At 64.9% G+C, this 20,356-nt stretch overlaps 2 protein-coding genes across 4 annotated transcripts in view; one reads left to right on the top strand and one right to left on the bottom strand.

The window, feature by feature from the left end:
* The window catches only part of LOC125633282 (phosphofurin acidic cluster sorting protein 2), a 115,928-nt gene extending 111,854 nt beyond the window's left edge, over positions 1 to 4,074 (top strand). For 2 of the 3 annotated variants that reach the window (XM_048842355.2, XM_048842354.2), the window contains 6 exons: positions 23 to 65; positions 203 to 245; positions 674 to 815; positions 1,323 to 1,546; positions 1,681 to 1,794; positions 2,722 to 4,074. In XM_048842355.2, coding sequence (XP_048698312.2) covers positions 23 to 65; positions 203 to 245; positions 674 to 815; positions 1,323 to 1,546; positions 1,681 to 1,794; positions 2,722 to 2,837 — 682 coding nt within the window. In that variant the 3' untranslated portion in view covers positions 2,838 to 4,074. Of the gene's footprint in view, positions 1 to 22; positions 66 to 202; positions 246 to 673; positions 816 to 1,322; positions 1,547 to 1,680; positions 1,795 to 2,721 lie in introns of those variants that run through there. The other variant, XM_075127301.1, reaches the window with a different exon arrangement.
* Positions 2,285 to 20,356, bottom strand: part of CUL7 (cullin 7) — a 38,729-nt gene continuing 20,657 nt past the window's right edge. Inside the window, exons 9-30 of the mRNA XM_075127300.1 lie at positions 20,107 to 20,314; positions 19,721 to 19,914; positions 19,312 to 19,538; positions 18,685 to 18,919; positions 18,013 to 18,118; positions 17,314 to 17,541; positions 15,528 to 15,618; positions 15,257 to 15,428; positions 14,455 to 14,560; positions 12,720 to 12,815; positions 11,231 to 11,406; positions 10,765 to 10,898; positions 10,497 to 10,682; positions 9,624 to 9,739; positions 8,780 to 8,962; positions 8,156 to 8,313; positions 7,617 to 7,830; positions 7,245 to 7,416; positions 6,594 to 6,742; positions 5,799 to 5,916; positions 5,139 to 5,335; positions 2,285 to 5,059 (exon numbers count right to left, since the gene is read on the bottom strand). Of these exons, the coding sequence (XP_074983401.1) occupies positions 4,775 to 5,059; positions 5,139 to 5,335; positions 5,799 to 5,916; positions 6,594 to 6,742; positions 7,245 to 7,416; positions 7,617 to 7,830; positions 8,156 to 8,313; positions 8,780 to 8,962; positions 9,624 to 9,739; positions 10,497 to 10,682; positions 10,765 to 10,898; positions 11,231 to 11,406; positions 12,720 to 12,815; positions 14,455 to 14,560; positions 15,257 to 15,428; positions 15,528 to 15,618; positions 17,314 to 17,541; positions 18,013 to 18,118; positions 18,685 to 18,919; positions 19,312 to 19,538; positions 19,721 to 19,914; positions 20,107 to 20,314 (3,751 nt within the window). The 3' untranslated portion in view covers positions 2,285 to 4,774. The remainder of the gene's footprint in view (positions 5,060 to 5,138; positions 5,336 to 5,798; positions 5,917 to 6,593; positions 6,743 to 7,244; positions 7,417 to 7,616; positions 7,831 to 8,155; positions 8,314 to 8,779; positions 8,963 to 9,623; positions 9,740 to 10,496; positions 10,683 to 10,764; positions 10,899 to 11,230; positions 11,407 to 12,719; positions 12,816 to 14,454; positions 14,561 to 15,256; positions 15,429 to 15,527; positions 15,619 to 17,313; positions 17,542 to 18,012; positions 18,119 to 18,684; positions 18,920 to 19,311; positions 19,539 to 19,720; positions 19,915 to 20,106; positions 20,315 to 20,356) is intronic.

Genomic DNA, 20,356 nt, shown 5'->3' with positions numbered 1-20,356 from the left:
TTTCCGCTCTTCCCTCGCTTAGCCCAGACGACGACTCCTGCCAGAAGTTTGTGCCATTTGTCGGGGTGAGTGTCTGATGGTAAGGGGGGGGTGCAGACACCGCACGCCAGCCCTGCCAGGCGCATGGACACTGGGGGGGGGCGGTAGGGAGGGGGGCTGGCCGCAGGGCCAGGGGAGGTGTCTAAGGTCTCTCTGTCTGCAGGTGGTGAAGGTGGGGCTCGTGGAACAGTCCTTCAGCGCCTCAGGTGAGCCCGCCCTGCGTCCCAGAGCCACGGGGCTGGGCAGCTGCCTGGCTGGCTGTGCCCCTCAATGCCAGGCTGCGTGTTTCACTGCTCCTGGCTCTGCCTCTTCCCCACTGAGCAGCGGGCGCCCAGCCCGGATCCACTGGGGACAGCAGGGACCCCTCTGGTGGGGAACCCCAAGGGGGCCCCCCCTCCCTCCCCGAGCCCTGCTACAGCCTCGGCTGGCCAAGGGAGCTGGGAAGGTCCCATCTACACCCCTCAGGGCCAGAGCACCAGGACTGCCCGAAGGGAGACGCACCAGTGGTGAGCCCTGGCTGTGAGTGCCCATCCTGCCCCCCCACAGAGCCACAGGCAATGGGGTGTCATGGCCTTCTGCCCCAGAGCAGCCCCCCTCGCCCCTCTAACTTGGCCCTGCCTTTCCCTCATGCTAGTGGACTCTGACGATGCCACGGTCTGCACCAGTTCCCTGCTGAGCTCCACACCTCCAGCCGGCGCAGGGACCCCCCACAGCAAGGAGGCCATGGGCACCCCGCCGCCCTCCCCGTCCGTCAGCAGCAGCCTCTCGGGGGCTGGGTGAGGCTCCGCCAGGGGGACTGGAGGGAGGCCAGCAGAGTTAATGTCCCTGGGGACCGGGCACAGCAGCCTTGTTAACCGTTTCCTTGCTGCTCACTCCAGCAGAGCCAGCCACACTCCTCTGTCCCAGCAGGAGGCAGCGAGAGCCCAGGGCTGGCGGGTTCAGCCTCCTCTGCGTCCCCCCACGCCCTGGCCCAGAAGGGAGGGGGCCCATACGCTGCCAGGCAGTGAGGGGCGGGGGCTGTGCCACACACAGCCAGACCCCCGGGCCCGAGACTCTTCGGCTGTTAAACGAAAGCGGAGATTGCAGGCAATGGGCCCAGGCCCCTTGGGCCACATGGGTGACGCCCATGGGGAGGAGGGGCTGGAGCTGGCTGTGGGGCAGCAGGACCCAGAAGGGGGCCAATGGCTGGTGCGAGGTGAGGAGGGGGTGGGAATGGCGTGGCGAGGCCCAGCGCTGAGGGGCGGAGCGTGGCCTGGTGCTATGTGGCTGTGGTTGTCGCCCAGGTCCCTAAGCCCCGGCATGGAGGTGATGGGCCTGCAGGTCGACTACTGGACAACCCAGGGGCCGGAGAAGAAGAAGGAGGGAGAGAAGCGGGAGATGGGCTTGAAGAACACGCTGAAGAGCAACTTTCGATCCCTGCAGGTCAGCCGCGTGCCCAGCCCTGGGGAGCTGGTCCCCCCCAGCACCATGGCCATGACCGTGGTCACCAAGGAGAAGAACAAGAAAGGTAACAGCTGGCAAAGGCCCATGCGGCCCCCGCGCAGGGCCCGCACTCCTGTACCAACCCTGGCGGGGGCAGAGAGTCCCTGCCTTGCTCCCCTGGCAGGGCTGGGTCGAAGAGTCTTTGCTTTCTTCTCCCAGTGATGTTCCTGAGTAAGAAACCCAAGGAGAAGGACCTGGAGCCCAAAAGCCAAGTCATTGAAGGGATTACGCGCCTGATCTGTACAGCTAAGCACCAGAACACCATGCTCCGAGGTGAGGGCAGCCCAGCACCCTAAATCCCTAGTGCCCAGCTTCTCCGGCACCTGGCACCATGCCAGAGCCCACCAGGCCAACAGCTCTGCCCCACTGCTCGGACACCGCCAGGCTGCAGCATGCGCTGGGCCACAGGGCTGGCTGACCTCTCCCCGAGTCTCTCTCTCTCTGTGCACTCTGAGCCCTGCCTGGCCCTTGCTGAGCCGCGGCAGTGCTCTGACACAGTTAACAGAACTCTGGGCACCATTAGGAAAGGGCTAGATCCTATGACAGGAAATATCCTCTTGCCTCTATAAATTCATGGTACGCCCCCATCTTGGATACTGCCTGCTGTAACAGATTCAGAAAAGGGCAACAAAAATGTTTAGGGGGATGGAATGGCTGCCGTATGAGGAGAGATTAATTAGACTGAGACTTTTCAGCTTGGAAAAGAGACAACTAAGGCGGGATAGGATAGAGGTCTATAAAATCATGACTGGTGTGGAGAAAGTGAATGAGGAAGTGTTATTTACTCCTTCTCATAACACAAGAACTAGAGGCCACCAAATGAAATTAATAGGCAGCAGGTTTAAAACAAACAAAAATATTTTTTTTCATATAATGCACAGTCAACCTGTGGAACTCCTTGCCAGGGGATGTTGTGAAGGCCAAGACTATAACAGGGCTCAAAAAAGAACGAGAGAAGTTCATGGGGGTTGGGTCCAACAATGACTATTAGCCAGGATGGGCAGGGATGGTGTCCCTAGCCTCTGTTTGCCAGAAGTTGGGAATGGGCAATAGGGGAGGATCACTTGATGATTCCCTGTTCTGTTCATTCCCTCTGGGGCTTCTGGCCACTGTTGGCAGACAGGATACTGGGCTAGATGGACCATTGCTCTGACCCAGTGTGGCCGCTCTTATGTTCTGCACTCTGCTCTCTCCTCTCAGTGTCCATTGATGGCGTGGAGTGGAACGATGTGAAGTTCTTCCAGCTAGCAGCGCAGTGGCCAACACATGTCAAGCATCTCCCCGTGGGCATCTTTGGCTACTCAAAGAGCGTGTGAGCCAGCCGGGCAGCCGGGACTCTGAGTGTGGCAGGAGGAGGCGATGTCCATGGCCTGTCGCTTCTGCTGAGCACTGGGGGAGGTTCCTGCTGCCCAGCTCCAGGTGCTGTGCCCTGGCCGTTCCCACTCTCTCTCCCCCCCATGGGCCTTTTAACATGCACCTAGAACTGGTGCAGCAGGGGGATCCACGTGGTGCCCAAGCCAGCCTCCCACCAGCCAGGGGTCCCACCCTGAGGAAGGGAGGGGGACTGGGAGCAACTGGAGGAAGTCTTACTGGTGCTGTACCTGTGGGGGCAGAACAGGCTGCTCTGGCTCCCGCCTGGAGGCCAGCTCAGCCAGTCACACCCTGTGGCAAGAGCCTAACGCCGTTGCCCCCTTTCGGAAGCACCAGGGCCCCACTGGCAGCTCCAGGGAGTGAGGGGTCTCTGCCCCACCCTGCCGTTTCGGTTAGGGGCTGTCACCCTTTGCTCAAGGGCCCGGTGAGCCTGGGCTCAGGGCCCTGCAGCACCCCAGAGGCCATGGGGCTGAGCCTGGGCCCAGCTCTTCCCCCCTGCCCCACCCCCATGCTCGGGAACACTGGACCAGCTGAGGCTCACCTAGAGCTGCATGGAGGAAGCCATGAATGTGGCAGGTGGGGGCCTCCTCCACCATCAGCGGTGGGGCCCCAGCCCTAGGAAGAGCAAGGGGGGAGCTGTGCCTGCTGCAGGAACTCAAGGCAGGTGTGCTTGGCAGTGCCCATGCCACCCTGTGCTCCCCAGTGAGGTCCCAGGCCCTGGCCTAGGGGGAGCAGAAAGCTGGGCTGGCCCAGCTGTGCCCTCAGTGCCAGGAGTCAGCACCCAGCCAGTCTGAGCTGCAGCCCATTACTACATCAGCCCCCCACCCCTGTCCTTGGCACCCCCTGCCCAGAAAAGCTAGGGGCAGGCCCACCTGCTGCTCCGGAGCAATGGGGCTCAGGAGGAGGCTGGGCTGCAGATGGGGGGACCCTGGGCATGGCTGTGTCTTTCCATTTACTGCTGGCATGGGGTTCACAGTAGCATGGTAGCTCTGGCACTTGGGCTGATGTCACACTCCTGCCCTCTGCCTGGAAGGCTCCAAGCCCAGCCCCTCGGAGCCCTGGGCGGCCGCGGAGCCGAGGGAGCGTTACCCTGTTTTTTTACAAGATTCTATTTTTTTTAAACTTACTGTACGGTTGCTTTTCTGGATTAATTTTAATAAATTAATGCTGGTACCACTGTGACTGGGGTGCAAGGTGCGTGCAGCTGGGCCCTGGGCGGGAAGGTGGTGCAGAGCCCCTCAGCCAGGGCCAATGCTGCTGCCGCCCAGCCAGCTGCGTTGTGGGGGACACTGGGGGCCTACAAACCATGCATGGCTGTGGCTGCTGCAGACGCCAGGCGCTGCCCAATGCACAACCCCCAGGAGACAGCGTGCCAGCCAGTGCGGGGCCAGAATACCCAGCCCAGCTCCAGGGACCTGCCTTCAACGCTGACCCCCCCCCCCCCGGGCACAAGGGGGAATCAGGAGCTGCCAATGGAGCTGGACCTCAGGGAGGAGGACTGCTCCGTTCTGCCCTGGCCCAGCTTTAGGATCTTCAGCCAGCTGCCTGAACCCTAGTGCGGGGTGGTAGCACCAGGGCAAGGGAGGGAGTCCCTCTAGCTGTGCCCAAGCTCTGCTGTTCCCTGGTAGGGCCCAGGACTGTGGGCACAGATCAGCACAGCTGTTTTATTTAAATTAAAACCCCCAAGCCCTTGGGAATCGTGTCTCATGCTCCAGGGGCCGTGGCTGGGCCCAGGCTGGGCTGCTCTCCTCGCTCAAGCTCTGGGCATGCCTAGGCCCCCAGCACCGAGCAGCCGATGCCCTGCCTGTGGCTGATGGCTCTGGCACTCCCCTGGTGCAGTGTTCGTGCCCACCTGGCCTGCTTACACAGCCCTGCTCCGCTTCTACCTGAAGGTAGAGAAGGTCTGTCTCCTCTCGGTGCAGGCTGCGTTGGGCATAGTCTTGATCTCCACGGTCTGGAAGGTGACTTGGGGCGGGCGCTGCGGGGGCGGGGAGGGCATGGGCTCCGCGGAGACGTACGCCAGCAGCTGGGGGTTCTCCTCCTGGCGCCGCAGGTAGCCCTGGCTCAGCAGGTGCAGGATGCAGGACAGCACGTCCGTGCTGCTGCAGCAAAAGCTGAGGAACTGCAGGGCGGGGCCCGACTCCCATTTCTGACAGGCGTCGATCACCTGGGGGGGAGAGGGCACAGTTACCCCGACGATGCCCGGGCACGGAGCTCCGCGGCCGCTCCCCTGCCAGGACCCGTACCCTGAACACCAGGTTATCGATGTGCAGCTCCTTCTCCCCTTTCAGGATCTGGATGATGAGGCAGCAGATGATGTTCCTCTTCTTCTCCAGGGTGCTTCCCTCATCATCCTCCACGTTCAGGTACGTCTGCTGTGGGAGCAGCCACAGGTGCTGGCCCGCCGCGCGCGCCAGGGCCGCCTCGTTCAGCCGCAGGACGCCTGGGACCGACACAGCCACGCTCAGCCACGCCCAGGGAGCAGCTCCTCCAGCCCCTCCCATATCCCCCCCCAGCCCTGCTTGGAGACCAGCCCCAGCCCCTTCCATCTACCCCCATGGACCTGCTTGGGGACCAGTCCCAGCCCCTCCCATGTACCCAACCCCCGGCCCTTCTTGGGGACCACCCCCAAACCCCCCACCCCACACACAGACACCAGCCCAGTTCTCTCCTCCCCCCAGCCAGCCCTGCTTGGGGACTGGCCACTCCAGATGCAAACCCCCTTCCGGCTCACAGACAAACCCCTGCTCCCTGGCATCTGCTCTGGGACCAGCCCTGCCCGGCCAACCCTCCATACCCCCCAACCAGGCCCAGCGTAGGGGCTCCATCCCCATCTGTGGTCCCCTTGGTCAGGAACCACCCAGGGCCAAGGCTCAACTGCCCCTCCCCAGTCTCCCCATACGCACCCCCCTGCGGCAGGCTCCGGGTCAGTATCCCGGCCTCTCCCATCAGAGGTTTCAGCGCGTGGCTCAGCAGGACAGGAGACAGCCCTGTGGCCTGGGCCAGGGTCTCCACAGCAACTTCCTGCGGAGCAAAGGAGACAAGAAGTGAATACGCAGGGGCAGGGCCATGGTGATGGGGCGACAGCTCTGGGGGCCGGGACAGGACAAGTGGGCCAGGTGGCTGGGGGCCACGGCCCAGGGGCTGGGGCAATGGGGCAAGGTCGCTGGGGGCCGTGACGGAGGGGCCGGAGTGATTGTACTGGGGCGAGGTCGCTGGGGTCCATGGTGATGGGGGAAGGTGCCGGGGCTGTGGCAATGGGGGGGGAGGTATCAGAGGCTGTGGTGATAGCTGGTGCCCCCCCCCCCCCCAAAACCCCTAAGGGGCTGTGGTACCGCATTGGGGGACTGAGGGGCAAAGGGGAGAGAGAACAGCACCGATTCCTCTGGCACAAGCCACACCGGACACAGCGGCTGCTTTGCAGCGGCTCCTGGGTCACGGGGGGGCAGGGACCGGGCTGTGGAGAAAAGAGTCCAGGGGCTCGGGGGTCACTGCCTGGGGAGGGGGGGGGGGCGGCAGAGGGAAAGGGGGTATCTGTGCAGAGGGGAGGACAGGGGTTCTCTGCCCCATATGGATGAGCTGGGGGGAAGTTCTCCCTGTGTTGCGAGGACAGGAGGGGTCTGCAGCCAGGTTGGGGGTTCTCACCCCAGGGGGAGCTGGGGGCAGCTCCAGGATGCTGGGGGAGGAGAGGGAGGTCCCACCTGGGCGCTGTTGAAGCCCAGCAGAATGTACATCTGCAGGGTGGAGACGTGCAGGATGGTGCTGCCCGCGAACCGGAGCTCCGCGTGGCCCAGCCACGTCCACTGCAGCCGCCGCGGCTTCGTGTGCTCCAGGCCAAACCGGCTCTGACCTGCAAGAGACGCGGCCAGTCCCAGCAGAGCCACCAGAGGGCCAGGCCCCCGGGGTCCTCAGCCAGCCAGGGCTGTGCCCCCCTAGCCACATGCCCCTAGGCAGGGCTGCAGCTTACCCCACTGATTCCAGCCACACACATCCAGGTGGGGCTGGAGCTCACCCCTCGGCTCACGGGCCTAGCCCCCTTCCCAGCTGCACACCCCCAGGCGGGGCTGGAGCTCACCCCACTGCTCGCCAGCCTGGCCCAGCACTAGCAGCTGCCCCAGGAGTCATGGCCATGGCCAGGGGTTTCACTGCTGCGTCTGACACCCCCCCCACAACCTCCAGCCCAGTGCAGTGACTCTAGAGCCCTGCCCCCCATCCCCTGCAGAGCGACCCGAACAGCCCCCTGGTGCTCCCTCTCCTGTCACACACCGCTCTCCACCACCACCATGGGGCACAGGGACAGCCCCCAAGCCCCTGCTCGGCCTAGTTGGCCCCACCCCAGCACCCAGACTCACTGTTGGTGTAGAAGTCGGCAAATCGCGCCAAGTAGCCCCCAAGGGGCTGCGGGAAACATCTGCTGGGATCCTCCAGGTAGCAGAGCGGGGAGACGGTCCAGCAGCGCGGGGACAGGGCCAGCACCTTCACCTCCAGCTCCTCCTCCAGCGTGGCCGGCTCCTCCGCCATCGCCTGGGGACAGGAGCAGGGGTGTCAGGGATCAGGGTCCCGCCAGGGGCTCGTCTGCAGCACCCCCTGGGCAGACCCTGCCCCGCCAGGGCGTTTCACTGCTTCCCCCCACCCCCCTAGGAAGGAAAGGGGCCCCGGGCAGACCCCGCCCCCCTGGGAAGGGAGGGGGCCCCAGGCAGACCCCGCCCCGCCCGGGGGCTCACCGCGTCCTCCTGGCCCGCGTCCAGCTCCAGCAGGCGCTTGTCAAGCTGCTGCAGCTGGAAGAGGTGGAATTGCTGCTGCAGCTCCTCCGACTCACTCAGACTCTTCAGCATCTGCTGGGGGAAGCGATTGGGGAAGCAGAGCCCGATCTGCTCCACGACGGCCCGTTCCAGCCACACGTTCCCCTGGGCCAGGAGCCGGTCGCCCAGGTAATACCTGCAACGGCCGCCGGCGTCAGGGTGGGGCCCAGAGCCCCCGACTGCCTCCCCACAAACCCACCCTGGCCCCTAGGCCTGGAGCCACCCCTAATTCCCGTCCCAGAACCCCCCCCAGGACCCTCCCTGCCTTTGCTATGGCCTGGAGCAGGGCTCTGGGGCTGCTGATCAGAGTCTGGCGGGACTTTGGGGAGCCCACGGCCCAAGCCGAGCCAGAGCCCCCATAACAAGCCAGGCACCAGCACTCACAGACGTGGCAGGCCCAAGACAGAGCCCAGGCCGGGTGTGGGGCCCAGCGCCCCACTCCCCCGGCTGGGGCCGCTCACCGGTAGAAGTGCTCGAAGGTGTTGGCGAGCTCCAGGCCAGAGAGGAAGAGGATGGGCTCCAGGCTCTGCTGTAGCCGGTGCAGCGACTCCACGTTGGCCGTGTCCCTCTGGCTCTCCTGGATCCGCTGGTCGATGTAGCGAGCAAACTGCTCACTCACCTGCAGGGGAGAGCGCCAGCTGCCAGGGGCCTTCTCGGGGTGGCTCCCCACGGCAGGGAGTCCCCATGGAGGCTCAGGGGACACTCCCATGGAGAGGGGTGATGGGGGGGCTCCAGGGGAGGGAACAGTCCTGCAGAGGGGGAGGGGCCACTCCCTAGGAGCTGGGTCATTCCCAGGGGTCACCCCACCCGTGGAGACAGGGAGGCAGAATGGGGGAGGTGGGGCCGTGGGAGCTGCATGTCTGGGCGGTGGGCAAGGGGGTGTGAGGGCCTCGCTCCCTCTCAGGGCCCAGGGCTGTTGGAGCAGGAGCGGACTAGACGGCCTGAATACAGCAGGGGTAACCGGCAGACCCCCATGCACCTGGGCCCCCTCACACCTGGCACCAGGCCGACCAGCCTGGCAGCTCTGCTGGGCCCCAGGCTCGTGCCCCAGGGCCAGGCCAGCCCCACGGCAGCCCCCCACTCACGTGCATGGCCGTCAGGAAGGAGAGCTGCAGCAGGCCCCCGGAGAAGCCCTGCCGCAGGGCCAGCGTGAAGGCCGTCTGCTGCCCGAACAGCTCCTCCATGGCGTGGCGCAGGCCCAGGTAGAGACGGCAGTACCGCTCCACGAAGTCCGGCCCCTGCCACGACGACTCCAGGAACCGCTTCACCTGTGCGGGGCAGGCAGCCCACGGTTACAGGCCGGCGGGGAGGGCCCTGAGGGAGCCTTGGGGGGAGTACAGGCCGGGACGGGCGTGGGGAGGGACCCAAGGGGGTCCAGGCGGGACTGAGCGCTGGGAGGGGACAGGCTGGGGTGCCTGTGGGGGGCAGGATGGGTGTGCGGGGGGGGGATGGGACATGACAGACACAGGGAGTGGCCCGGGGGGATGGGCTGACCAGCCACAGGGGGTAGAGGGTAGGCCGGGCATGGGGGCAGCCCCGAGGGTGGGGAGGGTCCCAGGGGGACAGGACGGGCCAGGCATGGGGAGGGCCCTTCGCATCTAGTGTCCCAAGGGCTTCATGGGCCTGGGGCAGGAGCCGCAGAGACAGAGGTGGACGGGGCCCTGCTCCCCCCACGCAGGGTGGGGTGGGGGACGGGCAGCAGATACACACAGCCCAATGCTCCCCTGCTGCTGCACCAGCCCCCTCCCCCGTCGCCCCCCCCGCACACCTGCTGCTGCACCAGCCCCCCTCCCCCGTCGCCCCCCCCCACACCTGCTGCTGCACCAGCCCCCTCCCCCGTCGCCCCCCCCGCACACCTGCTGCTGCACCACGCCCCTCCCCCCACCCCGGCTGCTGCACCAGCCCCCCTCCCCCGTCGCCCCCCCATACCTGCTGCTGCACCACGCCCCTCCAGCACTGCGTAATCCCCGTAAGGCTGCTGGGCTTCTTCCCCGACACCTTGGCGGCCCCGGAGCTCGTCTCCTTGTTCTTCCCGTTCTTCCCATCTGCCAAGGGGGAGCCGACGTGAGGGCAACGCCCGGGGGGCAGGGCGGGGGCAGCACCAGCACGAGCAGCCTCCCCCACCCCAAAGCTGCCTGTGGGGCGTGGGCTGGGCCCGACCCTCCCAGCGCTCCCACGGAGAGGGCAGCTCGCTGGCAGTTGGCAGGGGTGGCTGGGAGCCCCCTGCCCACATGGGCCCGGCTCAGCCCCACATGGTCATTGAGTGTGTGTGTGTGCGGGGGCTGCGGGGGCCAAGCCTGGAGCTCAGGGCGCGTAGCAGCCAGCCAGTCCCGGGCACCCTGGTGCGCAGACCCCGGGGCAGCGGAGTAGCCACCCCCGGCCAGAATCCTGCCCCCTACAACAGCCTGTGGGCACCAGACCCACGGATCTGAGGGCTGGGCTAGGCCCCCACATCTCTGCCTCCTACACCAGCTGGCTCCGCTGAGCCAGCCGCCCAGGGCCTTGAGGACCAGCCTCTGCTGCGCCAGGCCCAGGGGCTGCCCGCCAGCCCCACAGAGCCCTCTCCCACGTCACCCTGCCTGCGGGCGCCAGGCACACACAGGGTCGCGCCGAGCTGCAGCACCAGTGCCCGGCCCTGGCAGCAGGACGTGTCAAAGGCAGCCCGGAGAGTCCTTACCCGGAGGGACCCCTCTCCCCACTCAGCCTCAGGCAGCACCCCAGGGCCTCCTCCCCTAGCCCCACCCTGGGACCCGGCCCACTCCCTGCCCGGCCCCAAAGCCCCGCCGGGGGAGGGGCCCTTACTGGCTTTGACCGGGGTTCTCAGCTCCTCGGGCTCCGGGCTGCCGGGGTCCACGTGCACCAGCAGGTGGCTCAGGCGCCGCACGCGGGAATTGAAGATGGTGGCGCGGCTCTTGGCGCGTCGGGCCGTCTCCAGGTTCTCCAGGTACTCGCTCAGGAGCCAGGCCAGGGGGCTGACGCCGCTGGGATCTGCAAGGCCGGAGGGGGAGGCTGAGCCAGTCGGGCCGGGCAGGCTGGGGGCAGCGGGGAACCGGGCAGGGGGAAACGGTACCTGGGCTGGTGATGCTCTGCACCAAGGGATTGATTAGGGCCTCCCAGCAGGTCCTGCCCAGAGCCTGGGCCGCCTCGTCATCGGGAAGGAAGCGATCGGCGAACACCTGCTCGTGCCGCAGGGCGCAGTTCAGCCTGCAACAGCAGAGACACCCGCACCAGTCACTGGCGGGGCCCTGGGGCCTTGCCAGCGCAGGGCGGGCAGATCCTGGGTACAGACACACAGGGCAGGGCACTGCCAAGGGCCATGGCCAGCGCTGGAGGGAGAAGAGGGGTACAGCCCCAGGTACAGCCACACTCAGGGCAGGGCACTGCCCATGGGGGACTCCGGGTACAGACACAAGGGGCAAGGCACTGCCCGGGGCTCTGGTCAGCGCTCGGGGAGGATCCCGGGTACAGACACAAGGGGCAAGGCACTGCCCGGGGCTCTGGTCAGCGCTGTGGGCCACCCTGGGGACAGGCCTCACCTGTTGAAGAGCTGCAGCAGCTGCATGCGCTCGTCCGCGATCTCCTGGCACCACGTGTGCGCCTGGGTAGTGTAGAACAGGTAGGTCCGCCGGCACAGCTGCTCCTTGAAGATGGGCCAGAAGGTGGGCTTGGGCCCCAGGATCTCGATGCCACGCACCCGCGTGTCAATACCACCCTGCAGAGGGCACAAACCTCCCTGGTTAGACATGGGCCCGCCAGGCCCGGAGCTGACCGAGCGACTCCCACGGGGTGCCCCTGGGCCAGGCCTCTCGCGGCCCGTAGAGCCCCTGCAGGGGGTGAGGGAGGCCAGGGACCGGCTCGGCTGCACACAGGGACGGGGCTGTGATGTTGCACACCAGGTGCTTTATGGAAATATGCTTGTCAGTGTGACTATGATGTAACTGGGATATGCTTTATGCAAAAGGTCTCTTGTAAGGTATCATAAAGATTATAACCTACTGACTATGTTCCTCCTACTTGTATGCATGTATCATTCATGTATCTGAAGCTAGAAATATGAAGTATAACTCTGAGGTCCTATTATAATTACGCAAAGTTGTGGGCCATTAATGGTGGTTTAGAATCGTGATGGCTCCCACTGACTAGGACAATTGGTTGTAAATGGTTTATTTACCTGCAAACCTTCCCGCGTACCTGTGGGCCAGCCCATGGGGAATGGAGACTCGGGGTCTTACAGTGACATGTGACCATGTCACATGATACTGGAATCCATCTTAAATCTGTTGCTTTTCCATTTAGAAGGAGGGGTGGGTACCCAAAGAGACAAAAGATTCCCGCCTTGTGCCAAAGCTAGAAAGGGGGTGGAGCAGGACAAAAGGGGCTGCCAGTCACGAAAAAACCCCTAGTTATCACCTAAGATGTCTGCTGGAATTAACAAGGACTGTACCGGGGAAAGGACTGGGCCCAGACAAGGAAGGAGTCTAGTCTGTGAAAGAAGCTTATCGGAACACCTCTGAGGATGAGATATTACCTGTAAATCAGTTTCTTAATGTATTGGGCTTAATGTATTAGTACTTAAATCCTACTTTTTATACTTAATAAAATCACTTTTGTTTACTGATAAACCCAGAGTAAGTGATTAATACCTGGAGGAGCAAACAGCCGTACATATCTCTCTATCAGTGATGCAAAGAGCGGACAATTTATGAGATTACCCTGTATAAGCTTTATACAGAGTAAAACGGATTCATTCGGGGTTTCGATCCCATTGGGAGCTGGACATCTGAGTGCTGGAGACAGGAGTACCGGATGCGTGGTTTTCAGTTAAAGCCTGAAGCTTTGGAGGAGTGGCCCAGACCCTGGGTCTGTGGTGCAGCAGGCTAGTGTGTCTGGCTCAACAAGGCAGGGTTCTGGAGTCCCAAGCTAGCAGGGAAAAGGGGCTCAAAGGTAATTTCAGCACATCAGGAGACAGTCCCAAGGGGGTCTCTGTGACCGAACTCATCACAGGGGGCCCGCCAGTACACCCACCTGCTGGCAGCGCTTGATCTTGATTTGGATGATGGGCCAGAAGCGGGTCAGGTTCTCCAGGAGGATCACTCTGCTGGCCGAGGGCATGACAGTCACCTGGGGAGGCAGGGAGAGCCGCATCCCTCAGACATGGAAATGGCGAGGCTGTGAGAGATCCCACCCCGCCCCGCAGGAGAGTTGTCCAGGCCCAGCCCCCAGAGCCACGTGAGGCAAAGCCGTGGGGTTAGCGGCGTGCAGAAACATGGGCCCCAAAAGGGATGGGGTGAGGAGATGACCAGCAGCTGGGACCTAAGTGGCGGCTTCCCAGCGGGGGTTGGACTGGCCAGCAAAGCCTCTGCCGCTCCATCAGGCAGCCCCAGGGCCCCGCCCAGCCACACCTGGGCAGATCAGAGAAACCATGGCTCTGCTGGAGCAGCGAGACGCGCCAGCCCTCTCCACCACTTCCTGCTGCCCCCTCCCAGCACGGCCACTGGGAGACCAGCCCCTGGGAGCTCCACCGTGCTCAGGAGCTGCCGTCAACCTGCCGGGAGCAGCCGCAGAGACCACAGCCAACGGGGATCGAGGGGTGTCGCCGGGCACGGGAACTGGATGACAGCCACCGACCAGCGGCCCAGCGAGCCCTGCGGGCACCCGGCACCTAGTGCCAGAGGCGCCCGAGAGAGACGCAGATCTCCCGCTGCGGCCCTTGGGCTCCCAGCCCGAGTGGTGCTACTGAGCCAACGTCACGCCCCACTCCCAACGCCCAGATCAGGCTCATCCACCGGTTTGGAGCTGGGGGTGGATGCGGGGGGTGTCCCAATTTCCAGCTTTTCTCTGCAGCGGGGCGGGGGGGAGCCTCGCTTGGGAAGCGACAGGCAGGATTCTCAAGGAATCGCCGGCCCCCAGGAGCCACGGCTTGAAGCAACAGACCAGCCGTGCCGAGAGCTGGCATCAGCACCGTCACTGCCAGCACAGGCCCAGCGCCCCACACAGCCGGCTGGCTGCTGGCACGGTGTACATGCTGCTCCCACTGGGAACGCGCAGGGCTGCCTCTCTGCTCCGCCCACCCCACTGACCTCCTGGGACTCAGTGCTGCCCCATGGGCCAGAAGGCGGCTCCCCAGCTCCTCTCGGTCCCTCTTCTGCTCTACAGCCCCCGGGCAGCAGAGACCCTGGTACACCCTAAGCTAGGCAGACTGCCCGGCCCAGACAGCGCCGCTGGGTTCTGGGGAGAGGTTTCCCAGGGCAGCGCACTCGGGTCTGGGGAAGCAGAGGGCGGGAGGGTCGAGCAGCAGAAACGGGAGCAGCTAGGACACGGCAGGCTGTGCCAGGCCTGCATGGGGCGGATGAGGAGCAGGACAGGAGGGGAAGCCGGGACTTGGTCACTGTCGTGTCTTGATCCTCCCACTGGAGCAGCTGATCCTGGCCAGCACTGGAGACGGACCCTAAGCTCAGGGCCCTGCCCTGCTCCTCCCCTCCTAGGAGAGCGCTGGTGACGTGCCCGCCAGGATAGGGCCTACAGGCCTGGGGCTGGCGACTCCCTGCGCCTCGGGTGCTGGCTGCCTCCCAATTCCACGGCAGTCGTCCCCCCGCAGCCTGGGCCGGGCTGCCCCAGCTCCACTGAACAGCAGAGATGGGCGCTGGCAGGTGCGAAGCTCTCAGCCTGCACCCGCCCTGCTAGGGAGCCCCCAAGCCACAGGACCCCCACTCCCTGCAGCTCCCCCTTTTCTGTCCGGGGCGGCCTGGGCCACACTCACTGTATTGAGCTCGGTGCTGATGCTGGCCGGGTTCTCTCCTCCCATGACCACGATCCGGGCTGGCATGTAACTGGAATCCTCGCTGGCCACCACCAGGCTCATCTGCCTGCAGCCAGGGAGAGCCACAGCGTCGGCACTGGCCCATTTCTGGGGTTGTGCTCCAGCCTGAGCCTAGGGTGCCCATCCCGAGGGGCATGTCCGCCAGCAGGCTCAGAGCCTCACATGGCCACCGGTCCTAACGGGAGCCCCTGAGCCGCCCGGCCCAGCTCCTGGGGGGCTGCACCTGGCGCTTCATGGCTCTGGGCCCACAGCGCCTCCAGACATTCCAGCAGGGAGCATGGCGCCCGGGGACACAGACAAGTCCCTGCATGGCTGGCTACTGGAAAGGGAACCCACCCCAGCCTGAGCCAGGGAACCGGCATGTGCAGTCCCCCTGTGCCGCCTCGGGCACCCAGCTACCCCTCGCCAAATTGTTACCTGCCCTGTCCACCTGATCCCACCCCCATCCCCGGGACACCCCGGGCAGCCAGCCACCCCCCTACCCACCTGATCCCACCCCCATCCCCGGGACACCCCGGGCAGCCAGCCACCCCCCTACCCACCTGATCCCCACCCCCATCCCCAGGAACACCCCTTTGCCACCCCGGGCACCTTGCCACTCCTCGCCAAATCGTTACCCTGGTCCAACCCCCTCCCATGGCTACCTGATCCCTCCCCCACCACTGGGACATGCTCTTTGCCACCCGGCACACAGAGCCAAACCCCCGCCCCGGGGGGCCAGTACCCACAGCCCCCGCCCCACCTGACCACCACGCCGCGGTGCATGTAGATGTTGATGTAGTGCGAGCCGGTGCTGCCGTTGGACTCCCAGTAGGTCTTGGGGTTCCTGTCCGTCAGCTTGTTGGCTCGGTGGGGGTTAGAGGAAACCTCCAGCTTCTCCCAGCACTTGTCCTCCTTCACTTCCACGCTGGAGCCTGCAGGGAGAGGGGACAGAGCTGAAGGGACCTGGGGAGCCACCTGGGCGGGGGCACAGGTGGGGCAGAGGGGCCCCGGGCGACCGCCCCAGCACTGACCCTGGCAGAGGTTGCGCAGGAAGACGTCGAAGAAGGGGATGTTGATGGGCTGGTGGCTCCGTCTGTGCTCCTCAATCTGACCCAGTACCATCTGGAAGAGAGGGGGGCGCAAAGCGTCAATGGGGGGAGCCACCTGGCACCCCTTCGCCACTGCCCGATTTCTGGACTCTGGGCAGCAACCAGCCCCCAAGGAATGCAGCCCCACAGGTGGGGTGGGGGAAGCTGAGTGAACTGGGTCCAGAGAGAGCCTCTGCCCCACGGCCACTCCCCCCATGGCTATCCCCTCCCTGCCCACCCCCTTCCAGAGACCACCAACCCCTCCCCCTGCCTGCAGACCACTCCCTGGTCACCCCTTCCAGATACCACCAACCTCTGTGACACTCTGTACCCCACATGACACCCTGTACTCCATGTTCACCACTTTTATATGGTTATGTTATATTCTGTACAAAGTAAGCCTTGTGAGGTATCATCTGAAGATTCATAAACTGCTGAACATCATTGTGCTGTTAAGATGTGTGTAACAACACTGTGTGTAAAGCTATGAGATTTTACTGCATGATTGTTACTGAACTATGGTACTGTTTTGGGTAATGCCCACAAACTAATTTTTCAGAGACAAAGACACCCTAGCACGCCAGCAAAGTACCAAAGAGCCATTACATACTACATCAGACATTCACCAGCAGGGGCTGGGGGAGGGAAGGGAAGGGAAGGGAAACAAGAAAGTTACCATTCATCATGAGGGCAGTTTGGAGCTCACATACACAACAGCACTGCCCAACCCCAGGACCCAGCAAGGATTTTTCCAGCACAAAGGGCGGGAGGATAAGAAGTGGGGAAAACGTCCCTAGTCACCCCTCTCCTCCGTCCGTCTCCGCTCATGACAACGACGACGCACAAGGAACTGAACAAAGGGGGGAGCGGTCCCAGGCTGGGAAAAGACGCAGCCTGTGGAACGTATCACAGCTGCTGGTTAGAAAAATTCCCTCTTTTGCTTTTACACCTATTAGTCCTGGTACAGTTTAGGAATTCGCTGGCGTGTTTATCCTTTTATGACCAATTCCGACTGTTATGCCTTCCCACCTGTGATCACTTAAAATCCACCCTTCTCTGGTTAATAAACTTCTTTCATGGTTCTGCCTAAGCCAGTGTGTTTGACCGACGTGTTTGGGAAACCTCTACCCGAGACGAGAAAGGCGGGCCCGTAACCCCTCCCAGGGCTGGAATGACTAGCAAGGAGCTTCCGCTGCCCGGGAGGGCTGGGCGCAGTGCAGGAGGGGAGCAAGGCTGGGGATGGGGCTCTACGGGTGTTACCCTCTACGTAACACATGGACTGCTGGGCACAGCCTCACGTACTCGGCTGCATCCTGGGGGCTGGGAGCGAGCAGAGCCTGGACGGGTCGCTGTTCCCAGCAAAGCGGTGTAAAAGGCACCCCAGGCAGGAGAGCTAAGGGGACTCAGCAGTCCAGGCTGCACCTGGAGGAAAGTCACGCCCTCCCTCCCGCCAGACCAACCTCTGCAAAGACCACCAACCCCTCCCCACAGACAAACAACCTGCCCTCCTCCCTTCCCTCCCTTCAGGGACAGCCAGCCCCCAGCCAGCGCCTGGGACTCCCGGGTGGTCTCGACCCGGATCAGCGCCCCGGCATGCTGCAGAGGTTCCTCCCACCCGCCAGGCAGACCGCCCCAGGCGGTGGGGGGAGGCCTCCCCCATGGCAGAACCCCTGCTCACCTGGGCGGGCTCAGAACGCACACCCCACACCGAGCACATGCCCCGGCTCACCTGGATGCAGCCGGCCAGGATGCTGGTCGTCAGCTTCTGATAGAGGCTGGCGTACTTCTCACAGTCGGTCACCAGGTCCCGCAGCTCCGGCCCCAGCAACAGGTTGGAGTTGTGCTTGTCCAGGGCTTTGGACAGGGCCTCCTTGGTGCCCAGACGGCACATCACCACGGCACAGTCCTTGGTGGCGGTGGCCAGGCGGTGGAGGAAGCGAACGAACTCCTGCACGACCTGCAGAGGGAGCAGCGCGGACTGGGGGTTGGGGCACCGGCCTGGGGGCCAGGAGACCTGCTTCTAGTCCCGCCTCTGCTACTGACCTGCCAGGGGGCTCCAGTACCCTCCGCCCCCGGCCGCCTGGGGCATGGAGCGCGCAGCTCCCTGGGGCAGGGCGGCTCTCAGCTCCTGCCATGCCTGGGCTGGAGTCTCCAGGCACGGCACGGACAGAACAGAGAGAGGCCCCAGCCCTGGCTGGGGGGCGCTGGGTAAAGGGGTGATGCCAGGGGGCACAGGTCCATCTTCCCCGGGGCAGGCCTGCGGCAGATCAGGGCTGTTATGAGCCAAGGCACCGGGCAGAGACTTCACCAGCAATTCCTGCCGCAAGCCCATAACTGGGGCTGAGCTAGGAGCCCCTCCCCGCCCCCGCCTCCTGCTCCTGGATTCCCCACCCCCGACAGGTAAGCGGGTCCCCCCGTGGCTCCTCACCTCCCGCTCGTTGCTGGGGGCGCTCATGGAGGACAGACAGGGCTCGATGCATTCGTGCCAGGGCAGCCCCTCCTCCTGGTAACTGTCCAGGAGCTTGTTCAAAATCCTGCACAAGAGAAGGGGGAAGGTGGGGCCTGAGGGGAGAGGCCAGCGGCTGCCAGTGCCCCGAGCCCCCCCCCGTGTGCCCGGCCCTCTGGCCACACAAGCCACCTTCACTGCCATGCCTGCCCCCGCCTCCCATGACAGCCTCTCATCCCAGCCCTCCCTACTGCCTTGGGACAGCCCCCACCCCCACCTTGGGACACCCCAACTGACCACACATATACACACACCTTGGGACAGCCCCAACCAACCCTGACCCCCCAGAAACAGCCACTTCCAGCCCCAGGACAGCCCCAACCAACACCCCCCAGCACAGTGCCAACAAACCCTGCCTCAAACCCAGGACAGCCCCAAACAGACACGCCCCCGTGCTGGCTCCCATTCCCATCTGGGACATCCCAGCCACACTCTCGCAGTACAGCGTATGGATCCCCGGGCAAGGTCCCCCACGCCCGGTGACACCCGAGGATCCCCGGCTGCCCCCCTCGCCCAGCGTCACCCGAGGATCCCTGGCAAAGGTCACCCCCTCCCCCCCGTGTCACCGAGGACCCGGCCGCACCCTGCACTCACCGGAGGATCCCCAGCTGCACGGCCTTCTCGGCCCCCAGCTGCTCCAGGCTGCGCAGCAGCAGCAGGAAGTGCTGGCGGTCCCGCAGGGCCTCGGCCCCCTCGCTCTCGGGGCCGGCCTCCTCGCAGAGGCAGTGCTCCAGGGCCAGCACCAGCTCCTTGGAGAGGCTGCCCTCCTGCAGGCGGCCCAGCAGCGTCTGCACGTCCACGTCCTTCAGATCCAGGGCTGAGCCCGCCTCTGCCACAGGGAGAGCGCCGTGGGGCCGGGGCTGGGGCAGGGCACTGCATGCCGCCGGCTGCACGCTCGCTGGGGCGCCAGGTGCCCTGTACCCCCGTCCCCAGGCTCTCAGACGGGGCTGTGGGTGGGGGGCAGGGGCTCCGTACCTACCGTCCCCAGGCTCTCAGACAGGCGGGATGGGGATGGGAGCTGTGTATGTGGGGCAGAGCTGCATACGAGCTGTCCCCAGGCTTGTAGGTGGGGTTGGGGGGGCAGGGGCTGTGGGGGTGGGGTGGGCTCCATACCTGCATCCCCCAGCTCTCAGACAGGGGCTGGGTGGGGAGCAAGGACCTCTGTACCTGCTATCCCCACATCCTCAGACGGGGCTGTGGCGGGGGCAAGAGGGTCCATACCTGTCGTCTCCAGGTTCATGGGGAGCTTGTGCTCCGCCAGGCGGCTGAGCGCGATCTGGGCCAGCGTCTCGTTGGCGTGGCTGGGGGCGGCGGGGTCCTGGCCCCCCTGGCAGCAGCTCTGCAGCGCCGAGTGGATGTCACAGCTCGCCAGCTGCTCGGCCAGGCCCCGGTGGCTGTCGATCAGCATGCTGGCCACCAGCAGGCCGTTCTGCACAGCCGACGAGGCCCTGCGGGGCAGAGCGCCAGGGTGAGTGCCCGTGGGCACCAGCCGCTGCTCCTCCCCAACGGGTCTGTGGGGCAATGGCACCTCCTGCCAGCCAGGGGCCCTCCCGCCAGGCACCCCCAGAGCCTCCAGGGAGCTGCCCCCCACCACTGCCCCCACAGCAATGACCCCGCTCAGCCCCCATACCCAGCGGTGCCCTGCATGGTGCGGATGGAGGCAGGGAGGGCGCAGAGCAGGCTGTCCGAGTCCTTGCTGGAGGCGGAGCCGATGCTGGCAAAGATCTCCCACATCACCTGGGCATCGGCGTGGTTCAGGGGACAGGGCTTCTCGCTGGCACCCAGCGGCTCGCAGGTCCCGGCGCCCACCAGCACCTTCAGCGCCTGGGAGGCCAGGGGAGCCGGTCAGGGCAGAGAGCTGGCAGCGCCAGCCCCAGGCCGAGCCCACGAGGCTGCCAATGCCCCCTGGGATCCCGGCACTGGCCACCCGGTCCCCGCCCTCTCCCACCCACGATCCCGGCATGCCCCACCCCCGAGCCCACGACAGCCCCCACCTGCCCCGTGAGCTGCACTCACCGCCAGGCCGGCCTGCTGGACCAGCGCCGAGGGGGCGTACTCCTGCATGCAGGCCAGCACGGCACGCACCCCGCCCTCCGTGGCGAAGAGCACGCGCCAGTCGTACTTGGCCATCAGCACACAGAGCAGCCGCAGAGCCAGCACCGCCAGCAGCTTCTCCTTCACCTGGTTGGTGAGCAGTTCCACCAGCATCTTCACCAGCTTCTCCCTGCGGGGAGCAACGGCGGGCGGCTCAGGAGCCGGGCTTGGG

This window comes from Caretta caretta, chromosome 3 (genome assembly GCF_965140235.1).
Source record: "Caretta caretta isolate rCarCar2 chromosome 3, rCarCar1.hap1, whole genome shotgun sequence".
NCBI lineage: Eukaryota > Metazoa > Chordata > Testudines > Cheloniidae > Caretta > Caretta caretta.
The sequence above is the reverse complement of the archived record's forward strand: the minus strand, read 5'-3'. Positions and strand labels throughout refer to the sequence as shown.